The 16328-nt window shown below is 41.0% G+C and overlaps 1 protein-coding gene across 1 annotated transcript; it reads right to left on the bottom strand.

Moving 5' to 3' along the window:
• Nucleotides 1-2961: 2961 nt before the first annotated feature.
• LOC137618363 (tigger transposable element-derived protein 1-like) lies at nucleotides 2962-3920 on the bottom strand. The gene is made up of 2 exons (XM_068348530.1): nucleotides 3335-3920; nucleotides 2962-3203 (listed from the first exon to the last, which is right to left on the bottom strand). The coding sequence occupies exons 1-2, from the start codon at nucleotides 3918-3920 to the stop codon at nucleotides 2962-2964; spliced, it is 828 nt and encodes a 275-aa protein (XP_068204631.1).
• Nucleotides 3921-16328: the final 12408 nt, after the last annotated feature.

The raw sequence follows: 16328 nt of genomic DNA, 5'->3' as shown, positions 1-16328 counted from the left end.
TTACCGCTCCTCAAGACCTAATGGGAGAAGGCACCACACTTCACCTTCAACGACGAGATCTTGATGTTTGACGACCGTCTAGTCATCCCGCAGTCACTCCAGATGAATATCCTGGAAAAACTCCACTCTGGACACTTGGGTATGACCAAATGCAAGGCCCATGCAAAGGAAAGTGTTTGATGGCCGTCTATCACATCACAGGTAGAAGCAATGTGCAGAAGCTGTTCAACCTGCATCCTGCATCGTGACCAACCAACCGAGCCACTCCTGGCCCTCTCACCCCCCAACGAAATCTGGGAAAGAGTGGGAACTGACCTGTTCGAGTAAAAGTCGAAGCAGTATGTGTTGATAGTAGACTACGGTTCTAGATGGCTCGAGTTCAAAGAACTAGAATCTACCACCAGTCGAGCTGTCATCCGGAAGCTTTGCGAAGTCTTCGCTACTCGTGGAGCTCCCAAGGTTGTAATATCCGACAATGGACCTCAGTACGCATCAATTGAGTTCCAGGAATTCAGCAAAGACTGGGGATTTACACACATCACATCATCACCGCGGTATCCAAAAGCTAACGGAGAAGCAGAGAGAGCCGGCAGAACAGCGAAAGCGATTCTGAGTAAAAACCAAAACCCCTACCTCGGACTACTTGCCTATACATCGGCACCGCTCTACAATGGCAAGTCACCAAGTCAGCTCCTAATGTTCCGACAGCTAAGGACTACCGTCCTGACAGCACCAGCTAAGCTGATACCGCAGGTACCAGACCATCAGAGGATCAAGGAACGAAAAGAAGAGTACAAGAATCAGTACACCAAAGCGCATGACTGCCATCATAGAGTTGTGCAGCTCCCCTGTCTCACCCCAGGAGATAGTCTTTGTGAGAGACCAGTCTAGCTACGGTGAAATCAAACAGCAGATGACCAACCTTAGATCCCACCAGGTAGCTATTGAGAACGGAAGTGTTATTCAACGCAATCGGAGCGCTCTAGTTCACACTGGCACCACCCGAGAGTCGCCACCGCAGAAGGGTTCGGAACCACCTGACACCCTATGAGTTCAGACTGAACTACGACCGACTGCGCCCGAACCACCCATCCCAACCCCTACTAAAGGTCCACCCCAAAACTCCCAACACCTGCCAAATCAAACCCCAAAGTGACCCCCAGAACGTCGGGAAGAATGACAAAAACAACCCAACAACCCGATATGGTTTATTATTAAATGATTTTACTTTCATCTCAACCATGTCAATAACATAAAATGAACGTGTATTTAGTGTTGACGCCATGTTAATGTTACATTTAACAAATAATGTTTGTGTTCTAATGTTCAAGAGACATTCACAACATTTGTCATATGTTAATTGTGGATAAGTGTTGAGCCTTGTAGTTTATTTGTGTTTGCCATGTAGTGTATTGTATTTGATTTCTGGGTCACTATTATTTGCATTATCACAAATACATGTAGGGAGGAAATGGATTATGTAACTTCATACAACTGTTATGTTTTTTAAGGGAAAAATGGATTGTTAACTTTAAATAATTATCAAACAATCTTAAAGGGGAGATGTTGTATATGGTACATATGGCGCACCGTACTTGTTGTGGTCCGCACATACGCTTTGAAATAAACGACGGTTCCCTCCAAGATGTTGTCCTGTCCTATGTCCTATTGAATAATTGATACCCAAAAAGAACATAAAATTCATAATAATCGTGGTTTATCAAAATTGTCTTTGTAAGAATACAAAGACAAACTTTGAATGCCCATATCTCAAAACTATACCTTTTGACCTTCAAATTCAATAGTAGCCCTTAGTTTTAAAGCTATAGCATTGAAATTTAGTATATAACTTAGAAATACAATATAAAACAATAAAATGAAGCCTTTTTGAAATTTTTGTTTCAGATTTTTTCTTAATTTTTCCCCTGATTTTTAGGGTTTATTTTTCACCATAATGAAAAAAAATCATATCTGGCAAAAGAATTACTTTTAGAAGAAAAACTCTTCACATTATTGGAGGTCTATATCAGGTCTATCTAGAGTAGTAATCCCAGATCTTAGTAATAATTATCAAGGGATGAGAATGAATTTGAAAAACACTAATTTTCAGGATGCATCGCCCTGGCGTTGAAAATCCGAAGGTCAGAGGCAAAAATCCTATGCAGTTTGAAGATATGCTAAGTCACCTTATCAAGTACTAGGAATGTCGAAGTCCTATCATTAAAAATCAGCATTAGCCAGCCGGTCCCCTTAAATCTAATGTATTTAAAGTATAAAATCTTTACAGTACAGTCCTGTAATGTATACTACATTCATTCACAAATATTTTACATAAATCTGTAAATAATATACATTAACTCACTCTTATATTTTACTTAAATCCACAGTTTTTAATTACTGCATACAAACCATTCACACACACACGCACATACCCTCTCTCATACGGTACGATGTTATGGTGTTCTAACACTCACCAATGACAGTACTATCTTCAGCTGTAATCATGATGATGACGCTGCAAATGTCGATGATGACGACGATGAGGATGATGACGATGATAAGGCTGATTACGATTATAGACCTGTATAGTTCAATAAATGTGATGATGAATGATGATGATGGTATTGCTGCACAGTTATAATGAGATCTTTAAAGCAGTTCTGGAAGCGCCTCATCATCATCAGACATCAGCACTGGGTTGTCATTATATGCTTGTGAGAGGGGCACAGAGGCTCCCACTCCACTCGTAGAGGGCCGAGGTTCACTCAAAGGCTCTTCTGGTGGAGGTGCTGATGGTGTAGCTGGCTTTTTAAATTTTGTCAAGATCATGGTGATGGGTAGTTGCTGTCGTTGCTTTTTCTTTTGTTGCAAAATACTCTTGTATAATGCCATAACCTCATCAACATGATTGCAAAACTCGACCGCTCGAACTATGTTCTCATTGACTTCTTATGCAAAGCTTTACAATGCCCTTTCCATGTTGCAAATTTCTTGCAGGTTCTCCAGAGTAAGGCTAGTCTTATTCATTTCTTCGTCTTGCTTTTCTTCACTCTCTTCTTCCCTTGCTAACCTCGTCATTTCACGGAGGTCTTCGTTTGTCAGCAGGTCTGAATGGGCCTCGATAAGGCTGTTCACATCTTCTTCCGTCATGTCATTGAATCCTTCATCCTTAATTATATGGGCCAGGGTCACCGCCTTCTCCACTGCTGAGTGATTGATTTGTCAGGAGTAAAGCCTGTGTAATCATGAACAACAGCAGGCTATAATTTCTTCCAACTTAAACTGGTGGTTTCTGTTTTCATTTCTTACAATGATTGCTGCAAGTTAGTCAAACATAATGCAATGTACTTGCGCCAGTGCTTTTTCAAAGTGAAGTCTTCTTCGTCGTTGTTGTCGTCGTCATCATTGTCAACTGCAGCAATGACCCCCTCCATTGTGCCACAAGTGTAGAGTGCCTGAAATGCACGAATGACCCATTGATCCATAGGCTGTATAAGGGCTGTGGTGTTAGGGGGCAGAAACTTGACCTGCATCCCATCATACTGCAGGTCTGTTGCATGGTCTCTTGCACAGTCCATCAAGAGAAGGACCTTGAAAGGGAGACCTTTCTCAGCCAGATACAGCTTTACCTCAGGAACAAAGCAGTGAATGAACCATTCAGCTGCCAGGACTTTAGTTATCCAGGCCTCTGCGTTACTCTTCCAATAGACGGGGAGTATAGCCTTATTTTTATTTTTTAAGACCCGTGGAATTTTTGCCTTATAAATAAGGCCTGGCTTTATCATAAAGCCTGCAGCATTACCACATATGATAAGTGTGACTCGGTCCTTGTGTGCCTTGTAGCCTGGTCTGTGCACTTCATCCTGGGAGAGGAATGTACGTGATGGCATACTCTTCCAAAAAAGACCTGTCTTGTCCATGTTGAAAACTTGTTCGGGGAGGTACTGGCCCTCCTTGATAATATTTTGGAAATTCAGTCTCCATGTAACAACGGGCAGCATCGGTGAACGAGTGAAGAAAGCTATTCTTAAAGAATACATGACTGAAGAAGGTTATAGATTGAAGTTCTGTGAGACTAACCCAGAAAGTGGAGAAACTGTAAATCAGTTCAGTACTAGGATGGTCCGTTATTTTGAACGTCGGATAAATTTATCTGAGACTCAGGAAACTTACGTTGATTTGAAGGATTTGATTCTTTGCGAACAATTCCAAGGACAGTGTCATGCCTAACTCAGAATGTTTTTTAGGCAGAGTAGTCCAGCTACTTTAGTTGAGATGACTGACTACACTGAGAAATACTTGGCATCTCACGGTGGTGCTATGTATAAGTTTGTCAAAATGCGCTCCAAAGGAGACATAAAAAGGGATCCAGACAGAAGGGCGGATATCCGAAAGGCGTCTGATTCTTTTGTTCAGAAGCAGCAAGCTTTAAAGGAAGAAAAGTATTTCTTTTGTGGATTAAAAGGCCACATAGCAAGAAACTGCCGTCAGTCTACAGTTGCCAAGGATAGCAAATCCGAAAAAAATTGGTGATTATGAGTCTGAAAAAGAACAGGAGGTTACTTTACCTTCTGGAGAGAAAGTCCCCTTGATTGTGGGTGTCAGATCTTTTGAAGATAGTGGGTTGACAATAAAAAGTGGGTTTGTCAATAAACATCCTGTGAAAGTCCTAAAGGACTCGGGATGTACAGGCATTGTGGTCAGAAGATTTGGTTAGAGCAGACAAAGTGACTAGTGATCAGAGAAGATGTGTTCTGATGGATAATTCAGTTAGTATTTGCCCAGTGGCAAATATATGGATTTGTGACCTCATTTTAGGGAAAGTTAAAACTGTTTCTGTAAACTTCAATAGGTCAACTGTGTTCCCTTGCAGCTCAGATTCGAATAAGGAGCCTTCAACATTAGGTTATGAGAATGGTGACGATCTTCCTGCAAAGAGTGTCTCAAATTCGCTAGAAGTCTTGAGGGCTGTAGAAACACGATCACAAGCAATGAAAAGGCCTAATAAGCACTTCAGAGTCAAAGAATCTGATGTTACCACCTACCTGACCTGTCAAGATCAGGAACCGGATTTCTCTTAGATGCCTGAAGGAAATGGCAAGAGAGTGGTCTTTGGTTGAAAGTGAGCTTGGATAAAAAAGGTAAGGCTATTAATGAGTTGTTAGTTCCAGAATCTCAAAGGAACCACATTCTTTCATTAGCTCACGAGTCTTTAATGGGAGGTTATATGGGGGTTCAAAAAACTTCTGATAGGATCCTGCTCAACTTTTATTAGTCAGATATAATTGGAGATGTAAAGAGATGGTACCGTAGCTGTGACATATGTCAACGAATTATACCTAAGAGTAAAGTTACTAATGTTCTTTTAGGAAAACCTCCTATTATGGGCTAACCATTTCAGAAGGTAGCCACTGATTTAGTAGGCACTATTAGTCCACCATCTACCCAAGGTAACAGGTAAATACTTAATTTTGCAGACTTTGCTACTAGACAGCCTAAAGCAATAGCCTTAAAATCAATTACAACTCAGGAAGTATCTGAAGCTCCCCTAACAATCTTTAGTAGGCTTGGTTTTCCAAAAGAGATTCTTAGTGATCAGGGCTCACAACTTAGCTATGATTTAATGAAAGAGGTTTGCAGATTGATTAATGTTAAGAAATCTTTTATCTCCCCTTACCATCCTCAGGCCAATGGCCTCAATGAGAGATTTAATGGGACTTTAAAAGCAATGATTAAAAAGATGTGCCAAAAGAGACCATCGGATTGGGATAGATAAATACATGCAATACTTTTCACCTATAGGGAGGTTCCACAGGCTAGTACTGGATTCTCCCCTTTCCATTTGTTATATGGGTGATCAGTAAGAGGCCCAATAGGCTTGTTAACCCTTTAGCGACCAAATATCCCAAGCGGAATCTTTAAAACAGCTACTTTGTGGTATTCGTGGTGCACAAGTTTATGCTTGTATGAAATTGACTCTTTGGCAACTCATGGCTACACTCCTCTGCTCTTCGACTCAGCTAATCACAAGCCGCCTGCCCCTCTCATCAAGACTGTAGGGCATTCGAAAGACAGCTCAGTTATGCTATGGTTGGAAAAGCGTCAAGACCTGTCACAGCTACCACCACGGATTCGCCCCCTCCAGCCTTCATAATCATGATAAGTACAGTGACTGTGAGATAGTGAAGCCTAAGGATATGCTTACCTTTTGATGTGGATTTGAAGTGCTTTAGTGTTACTGAAGTGTCGTAGTGACTAAAGAAAAAAGTATAAATCCCATGTGGGATACTTCGGTCGAGTTTAGACGGATCATGTTCATTGCATGTGGGACCTTTTGGACCGTAATGGTTAAACCAGCCAATAGAACAAATTTTTTTAGTGCTTGTTTTAGACATTTGTGAATATTTTTAACATTATTTCTAAAAATAATAGTGATGATTTAGATATTAGATTCATGTGCATATAAATTATTACCTTCCAAGGGATTGAATGATAGGTTTTTGTTAGGTAAAGTTAAATTTTTTTTCATTACCTGAATTTAATCATTTTTTTTTTTTTTTTTTTTTGCTGTTTCGCAGCCGTATGTTTTATGGGCATCGCAATGCTGCATTGGAGACTTAGGATTGTACACCAAGGGTAGTCCCTGACAATGCTGGAAGAAGTGATGTATGTATATATAGTACACATATATGTATACATGTGTATATACACATTCCTATATATATATTTTTGGGCTCGACCCATGTCATCCTGATGGAAGTTCCTTCTAGCAACTTCTACAGTATAATATTTCTGCAATTGATATTACAAGAGAATTACTATCAGGTATCACAGGATTCCAACCCCCGAAAACGATTATCCGAAGATATCGTGTATAATTAGGGACGTATCCCAAGATAACCATAGATATCTGCACCCTAAACAGACCTTTCCCAGTCTAGTCCACTAAGGGGTCGGATAAGTAAGGAGCCGTTACACATCCTATCACCTTCCAGTGCCCCAATACGGGCCCGCTTTCCATTCCTTCAATCGCAGCTTTTGGCTACAGCTCGGTTGTTTTTGTGGGCGCTTTTTCGCAGTTTTTTTGAAGAATTTTAGTTTGGAATGGCTTCCTCTTCATTGACAAAGGCAGGATCTTCGAAGGAGTTACATTGTCGAGTCCCAATCTGTGCCGGGACCGTGAAGTATCCCTGTGGTCATGATACCTGCAGATCACATGCTAGATGCAGGAGGATGAAGGGTCCACTCTCTTATTGGGACCCTCAGGATTGCAGTGCGTGTAAGGATTTACATCATTCTGGATGGGTATAGGAGGATGTTTCTGATGACGACTGAGTGTTTTTCCAGAGATCTCTTCGTTCCTGGGTCTGGGGTTTCAAAAAGAATGCCAAGCCAAAGGCTCCTTATCTCCCTTCCGTAGCTTGGAAGGATATTCTTTTTCCGATGGCGGCCCCGGATTCGGTATTGGGGTACGCCCCACCTAGACCTATACCTACTCTTCAGATTCACGTAAATGAAACTTTAAGTTCTGTGAGCTTTGACATGGACAATTTCTCCTCAGATTCTTCTTTATCTCCTCGTGGGGAATCGGCTATCCTGTCGGCAGTAGATTCAGAGGAACCCCTCCCTCATGTGGATGATTCTTACCTGCCAGAATTGGACGAGGTTAGCGTGGCTTCCGTGAGACACTCATTGTGTTCCGTTGTTTCACTGGCTGTTATTAAGGCAGCTCCTCTATCAACTGTTACAACGACGCCTTCTTTTTCAGGTATGCCTCCCGTTCCTATCCCTCTTCCATCCTCAGTCGAGCCGGGCGAACCAGCACTTCCTAAATTCCCATCTAATTTGGAAGACAGGTCCCTGTTAGCAAGCTTGAAGGTTTTCTTGGAAGGGAACCAAAATTATCAACGACAAATGTTTAAATCCTTACGGGAAGAGATTCAGGTTTTGAAACCTCAAGAGGAATCTTCTAAGGCTGAGGTTTTACCTTCTCAGCTTCCCCCTTGCACGCAACAGAATCCGTGAAGGTATGCAGGTCATACGGCCCTTTCAGAGGGTATTCTTCATATTGGAGAGGGGCTATGCTCTAGACCGGTTGCTGATCTGGAGTTTTATCCAGATATAGAAGCCTACCCCTTTTGCTATGTTAGGTTCGCTGAAGGTGTTCCGTTAAGTGTGACACTATCCCTAAAGAAATGATCCTTCTAGATCACACTAAAGCGCAGCACCTGCCAGTGAAGGAGATGAAGACACCAGGGAGTATTATTACACAATTAGGCGCTTTTGGTTAAAGGTTGGCTACTTTTATAGTGTTATGTATTATTGTAATAATGTACTGTATCACTTCAAGTGTTACATGTATTGCGCAACATTGCATCATATTTCTTTGATTAAACATGTTCACGAATGTATATAAGTGAAATGATGTGGTTTGGTATTAGGATTCAAGCATTTATTAATTACCTCAAAGATAGGATGTGATTCTATTTACTTTAGCATTGCAGTAGGATTTAAGTCTTTTGAGAGCGATGCTCTTTTGTTAGTTAGCAATGTTTTGGTTTGTCAGATTGTTTATGAGATGCTCCAGGTTCACAGTTGGGAGTTGGTTGTCACAGAGCAATGTAATCACAAGAAGTTATATAAATTTATTTTTAAGAATACCAACGTATCATTAAATACCACCGAGAAAAATCGGCGACTTTAAATGGGATCCCCTGGAAAATTACTAATAATTCTTCACTCCTTTCAGGTGACTGAGTAACATGGTGAATACATTAGACATCCTACAACCAATCCTACATTGGCGACTTTAAATAGGATCCCCTGGATAATTACTAATAATTCTTCACTCCTCTCAGGTGAGTGAGTAAAATTTTGAAAGGTATCAATTTACAGCACAAGCATATCAGAAAGAAAATGAAAGTTTAGATGCATTTGTGACTAGTCTAAAGAATTTAGCTGTTTCATGTGAATTTCTAGAGTTAGAAAATGTTATCATAGATCAAGTTATTGCACATCACAAGAGCTAAGGAAGAAATTATTGTAAGATAAAGATTTAACATTAGAAAAGGTATTGATAACAGGCAAAGCTTTAGAAACATCAAATAGGCAAAGTAACATAATAGGTAGTTCTACAAGCAATAGAATGGAAAATTCTAAAATTAGTACAATAGGTTCTAAGTGGAAAAACAATGAGAATCAGAGAAGGAATATGTCAAAGCGTAGTCATAGAAAAGTGCCTATCACTAATGTTCATAAATATCAGAATCAGGCTTACACACAGAAACAACAGGAAAACCCCAAGTGTTATAGGTGTGGTAAAACTGATCATCTTGCATACGAAGCAAAGAAATGCCCTACTACTGGACAAACATGCCAGAATTGTAGAAAGATGGGTCATTTTGCAACTGCTTGTAGATTCCCTAAACAGTACGCAAAAAAAAAAAAAAAAAAAAAATGCTACAGTTGATACTATTGGTCAAGAGAATAATGTTGCAAATGTTCATGATAATCAGGTTAGATCAGAAACTGAATTTGCATTTCGCACTAATTCCGTCAACAATGGTGCAAAGAAACATATCATGGTAGAAGTAATCATAAAAGGTAAACCAATTTTGATGCAAGTTGACACAGCAGCCGATGTATCAATTATGTCTGAGAAAATGGCTAAAAGCATTCCTAATTTGTTATTAGAAGGTACAAATAGAGTTTTGAAAGGTTATAATGGTTTTTATATTCAGGTAATAGATGCTTCGAACGTAGAAGTACAGTACAAAGAACAGAAATTAGAGAGAATGCCATTAACAGTAGTAAAAAGTAATGAACAAACTTTGCTAGGTTTAGATTGGCTACAGTATTTGAAGTTAGATTGGCCTAGTATTTTAAAGGTTACAGGTAGACAAGATGAACACAAAAATGAAATGTCTGTGGATAATATCATATCAGAGTTTCAAGGTGTATTTGAAGATAAAGTAGGTACAGTAAAGAATGCAAAAGGCAATTTTAGTTTTGAAACCTGACAGTGCTCCTAGATTTTGTGCTCCCAGACCAGTACCGTATGCATTGAAAAGTGCAGTTGAAACAGAAATCAGGAGATTGGAAAATGAAGGTTCCTGGGAAAAGGTTACATATTCAGATTGGGCTATCCATTAGTACCTATTGGAAGGAAAGTGGATAGGTTAGGTTATGTGGAGATAACAAAGTATCATTGAATCCACAACTGCAAGTAGCTCAACATCCATTACCAAATCCGAAAGACATGTTTGCAACTATGTCAGGATGCAGTGTTTTTTCTAAATTAGATTTAAGACAAGCATTTCAACAGCTTCCCATGGATGAAAGTTCACAAGAATTATGTACAGTAAATACATCCTTAGGTTTGTTTAGACCAAAGAGATTACCTTATGCAGTTGCAAGTAGTCCAGCTATATGGCAGCAAACTATGGATAAGGTTTTTTCAGGAATGCAAGGAGTATTCATTTTTATAGATGATATTTTAATTTCTGGTAAAGACACAAGAGAACATAGAGAAAGATTGCTAACAGTTCTGAAGAAATTAAAGGAACATAATATTAGAGTAAATAAAAGCAAATGTATTTTAGAAGTTGATTCAGTGGAATACTTGGTTTTTTTTAATAAATGGCTGTACAATCAACAAAAGTGCCAGAAAATGTTAAGGAATTACAATCATTTTTAGGTTTAGTAACATTTTATGGGAATTTCATTCAGAATTTGTCTACAATTGCACATCCATTGTATAATTTGTTGAATAAGGGTGTAGAATCGAAGTGGACAAAAGAGTGTCAGGAATCTTTTGAAAGAATCAAACAGGAAATAACATCACCTACATTCCTAGTACATTATCAAATGGATTCACCAGTTAAATTAGTATGTGATGCATCAAACATAGGTTTAGGTGCAGTATTATCTCATGTAATGCCAGATGGAACAGAAAAACCAATTGCATTCACTTCTAGAGTATTGAACAAGGCAGAAAGGAATTACTCTCAAATAGAAAAAGAAGGTTTAGCATTAGCGTACGGAGTTAAAAAATTTCATATGTATCTTTATGGTAGGAAAAGATTCACACTTGTTACAGATCATAAACCTTTATTAGCAATATTGGGTCCAAAAGCAAATTGACCTACGTTGGTAGCTGCAAGATTACAACGTTGGGCAATTACATTGGGCAATTACGTTAGCCGCGTACCACTATGATATAGAATACCGCCCAACATCAAAGATGGGTAATGCAGATGCTTTGTCTAGATTACCAATAGACAAAGCTCCAGAAGAGTATGATGACAGTGTTCTGTTAATTTCTGTATATGATGTACCCATAACTGCAAAAGATGTAGCACACAGTACCAAGAGAGACCCAGTACTTAGTAAGGTTTTAGAGAGTTTAATGACAGGTAGGGACTTATGTGGAAAAGAGGAAAATTGTAAACCCTATAAGGATATATGGTATGAACTGAGTGTAACACAAGGAATAGTGATGAGAGGTTCAAGGGTAGTTATTCCTAATTCACTGAGGAATAAGGTTTTGTCTGAAATACATGCTGATCACCAAGGTATTGTAAGATCAAAGTCATTTGCAAGAACTTTTGTATGGTGGCCAGGTGTCGATAAAGATGTGGAGTCTTATATAACAGATTTGAGAGAAGCGAAAAATCTATTTTTGGGTGAGATAGCCATGTCGTCCTGGTGGAAGGTTCCTTTAAGTAGCTTCCTAGGGTATATTTGACTACAGTGATATTCCCAGAGAATTTAACTTAAGGTCTCCAGAATTCTAACTCCTGGCGCGAATATCCTTAAAGTTTCCTTTAAGGATATCGCATAATAGCAGGGGACGTGTTCTTGACACGCCGCATAGCAATCTGCACCCCGCATAGCATTTACGCTTCGAGGGGGAAAGTGGCAAAATAAAAGAGGAGCCGTTAATAAGGTTCCCTTCCTCCGTTACTGTTTGAGTACCTAGATGGCGTCATCATCGCCGCCATCTTTATTCCTTGTAGCGTTGAGCCGGTGCTACAGATACAGTATTATAGGGAGGGACCCTGCCAAGGCCTTTCATAGAAAGGAGGGCGGGTCCATCAGGACGACATGGCTATCTCACCCAAAAATCGATTTTTCGCTTCACTCAAAATCCGTTTTTTGGGCTCAGGCCATGTCGTCCTGATGGAAGTTTATCAGAGCATTAATGTATGTGTGGATTTTCCAATTGTGCCTTAACCTCAAGACAATATTTCCTTGGTCGCTTAGACCTTAGAGACCTATGACATTACCGTTATACGTCATTGCCTCTAATCATGAACCATGTTAGTGCTTCCTGCCCCCTACAGGGAAGAGTCATACTAGACTCAAGGAAAAAGTCTCGAAGTTTGCATATTTCATATGACCAACCTAGCAACAAAAGGGCATACGGGTCTCGCTGTATGCTTTTAGTCAAAGTTTGTATTTTCAAAACGAACAAAGGTTCACATAAGCCACCATAGCATCCAAGGTATATCAGCTCAGCTGTATACCACAACAGATAAGTTTATATCCATGTCGAAACAAGGTATGCATGGCTAGAAAAGGTTTGTATACATTTAGGAACAAAGTTACTACAGTTGTTCAATGTTATTATGCAGAATAATAAGGAATAAAAAAGTAATGCTCATACATAACTTTATTTATATATGTTTGGGGCGAAATAAGACGCAAGTAACAGTCAGATATTTATTGGCAATCAATAAATAGTAATTCAGCATACATTTCATAATAACATAAAAAATGCAAGCGAATAATAATAATAAACATAGAAAATGCAGGCCAGACCAGAAATACTTGTTTCATCTGAAAACAAAAGTTCATGCCACTCAATTGAAAATTCAATAATTTTCTAATACATTTCTGAGAAAGTCTGTCTATTTACACTGTGTAAAAACACACGGCACTAGTATCAAGTCTATGTTTCTTCACCTTTAGACACTAGAACAGTCCATAATGTCACCTTGATGACATTTCACTTACCATGTTGCACTGTAATGTGCCAACATGTACACCCTATAGAATTATAGTCCCAATTAATTCACTGTTCCACGCAGCACTAAGCGACAAGTCTTAGAACACTACCTGCCGCTACCACGTACCTCTTTAATTCTTGCACTTGCTTCACGTAGTGCTTGAAAAACACTCTGGATGACTTCCATCCAATATACGAGCGAAGGCGCTCGAAATCCATGAGATGGAAAAAATTCAATGATGAAGCAATTTTCCTAGGATCATGACCTGCAGGTGTACTGTCAGGATCCACTCTAGCCTGCTAATGAAGTAGGTGATCTTTGCCCTTAGTTGTTTCAGGGATAAGTTTGAGCCCGATGTTACCCCTTTAAAGAGCTGTCTTCCCCTGAAGTCTGAAGTTCTACGAAGATAGACCTTTAGACACTCCATTGGGCACAGCGAGACATCTTCCTTCAGTGGGCAGATTCTCCAGGGACCCCACCTCCTGGTGGGTAGCTCATTCTTGGCGAGAAACGTTGGGTCAGAAAAGAGATTCAGTTCTCCCACTTCAGTAAACTGAATATGGCCCTTTTCCCGAGAAAGGGCCACTATCTCAATAACTCTAGCCCCCGAGGCTAGACCAAACAAGAATATAACTTTTGAGTCAAATCTTTAAGAGAGCAACTCTCATTGTCCAACATTGAGGCAAAGTGTAGTAGCTTATCCAAGGACCATGAGATGGGCTTTGGAGGTGCTGCAGGCCTAAGCCTAGCACAGGCCTTAGGAATCTTGTTAGAGATTTCATTAGAAAAGTCTAAAAGGAAGGCGTAAAGTAAAGGTCTAGTCAAGGCAGATTTACACGTAGTTATCGTGTTGGCTGCTAAACCTTGTTCATGAAGATGAATAAAGAAGGATAAACAGAAATCTATTGAGATTTCTTTTAGTTTTCTTGCCTTGACAAAAGTAACCCAATTCTTCCAAGATGACTCATATTGCCTTCTGGTAGATTTAGACATATTCCTCTAAGAAGTCTATACATTCTTTCGAGATCCCAAACCTTTTCCTTACTGCTAAGGAGATAAAATCATGAGATGGTCTTGGGTTTTCCGTAATGAAGCGAAGAGAGTCGACTTCTGTACTTGTTGAGTCAGAACTGGGTCCGGCAGAGGAATCAGCCTAAGCTGCAATTCCAATACTAGAGGGAACCAGTTGCTCTGGAGCCACTTGGGAGCCACTAGGGCTGCTGTTCCTTGAAAAGATCTCAGCTTGTCGAGAACCTTTATCAGCAGGTTGTTTGGAGGGAAGAGATAAATCCTGGTCCGTCTGTTCCAGTCGAGGGACTTGGCGTCCACTGCTTCCACTAGAGGGTCCTCGTATGGGGCCACATAACGAGGTAGTTTCTTGTTGTCGCTCGTAGCAAAGAGGTTGATCTGCAGTTCTGGGACTTGATGTAAGATGAAGGAGAATGATCTTGCGTCTAGGGACCATTCTAACTCTATCGGCGTTAGCCTGGATAAAGCGTCCGCCATCACATTGTGGAAACCTTGAAGGTGAACTGCTAATAAGTGCCATCTCTTCTTTTCCGCCAAGCGGAAGATGGCTAACATCACTTGGTTGAGTTGAGGTGATCTCGAACCTTGACGATTCAGACATCTCATTATCACCTCGCTGTCCAGAATCAGTCTTATGTGGACTGAAGGGCGAGGGGACAATTTCTTCAGTGTGAGGAAGACTGCCATGGCCTCCAAAATGTTGATATGGAAGGTCTTGAATAGAGGGGATTAAGTTCCTTGGACTTTATGTTGATGAGAGAGACCTCCCCATCCTTCCTTTGATGCGTTTGTGTGAATGATGACTGAGGGTGGAGGCAGTTGCAGAGGCACCAACCTCTTCAGGTTCTTGACCTTCGACCATGGCTTGAGAAGCGATTGCAGTCGGATCGGCATCGGTCTTATTAGATCTCTTCGAGCGTTTGATGCGTATCTTCTCCAGACTCCTGACGCATCCTTTAGCTGTGCTTTTAGCACTGGGTCTGTCACTGATGCAAACTGAAGGGAGCCCAGCACTCTCTCCTGTTGGCGTCTTGATATCTTGTCGGATTTCAGTAGTCTCTTGACAGATCTCGCTATCTCTCTCCTCTTCTTTAATGGAATGGAGAGGTGATGTGACCGTAAGTTCCAATGTATACCTAGCCATTGAAACTTCTGAGCTGGAGATAATCGAGACTTTTTTATGTTGATCTTGAATCCCAGATGTTCCAGGAACTGGATCACTTTCTTGGATGCTTGCATGCATTCTGTCTAGGATGCTGCCCACACCAGCCAATCGTCCAGGTAGGCCATCACCTGGACACCTTCTTGGCGTAGTTGTTGAACGACAGCATCTGCAAGCTTTGTGAAGATCCTTGGGGCTATGTTTAGTCCAAAGGGCATGGCTCTGAAAGTGTACTTTCTTTTTTGTAGCCTGAATCCTAGGTAGGAGGAGAGTTGGCGATTGATTGGAATGTGCCAATAGGCATCTGCCATGTCTATGGAGACTGTGTATGCCATTTTGGGCAATAGGGTCCTTATGTGTTGCAGGGTCAGCATCCTGAACTTGTCGTTTTCTATAAACTTGTTGAGTGGCGACAAGTCCAGAATGACTCTGAGTTTGTCTGAGTCCTTCTTGGGAACACAAAACAGCCTTCCTTGGAATCTGATGGACTTTGCCCTCATTATCACCGGTTTGCTCAAAAGTTCTCGGGTATATTCTTTCAGAACGGGGGTGGAGTGTTGGAAGAATTGAGGAAATGATGGTGGAGCTGTCTTCCAGCTCCAACCTAGCCCATTCTTGATCAGGCTGTGGGCCCAGGGATCGAAGGTCCAGCGATCCCGGAATAGTTGGAGTCTTCCTCCTACTGGAAGCATCTCATTGCCTCTGGTGTCCGGAGGGCTTGCCTCCTTGACCGCGTCCTCCCCTACCCCCTATCCCTCTTGAGGGACATCTAGAAGAACATCTACTTGACCCTCTACCTTTAGGGCGAAAGGTAGTGGTCTGCCTCTCATAGGCGGGAGTAAAGGCTGGTGACTGAGTCACCACATGCTGGGGCACCATATGGTAGGTGGGTTGGGGCTGTGCCACCATCTGGGGCACCGCGGTTATGGCAAGTTGCTGCTGTTGTCTTGCGGGGCGAGAGGGCAACCTTGGCCTCTTTGTCTTCCTTTTCGGTTGGGGACCCTCATCCGGGGAAGAATTCCTTTTAGCCGACATGCCCCACTTTTGGAGAAGGTTCCTGTTCTCTGTGGCGGCCTTGTCGACTATCTCCTTAACCACTTCACTAGGGAAGAGGTGCTTTCCCCAGA

Source organism: Palaemon carinicauda, chromosome 24, assembly GCF_036898095.1.
Source record: "Palaemon carinicauda isolate YSFRI2023 chromosome 24, ASM3689809v2, whole genome shotgun sequence".
Taxonomy (NCBI): Eukaryota; Metazoa; Arthropoda; class Malacostraca; order Decapoda; family Palaemonidae; genus Palaemon; species Palaemon carinicauda.
This window is presented reverse-complemented; position numbering and strand designations above follow the sequence as displayed.

Bases quoted from the DNA above. Each gene is read 5' to 3' on its own strand.
- LOC137618363 (XM_068348530.1), bottom strand. From the start codon at position 3,920: ATGGACAAGACAGGTCTTTTTTGGAAGAGTATGCCATCACGTACATTC. The intron at 3,204-3,334 runs GTTTGACTAACT...ATCACTCAGCAG, and splicing joins GCGCAAGTACATTGCATTAT to TGGAGAAGGCGGTGACCCTG.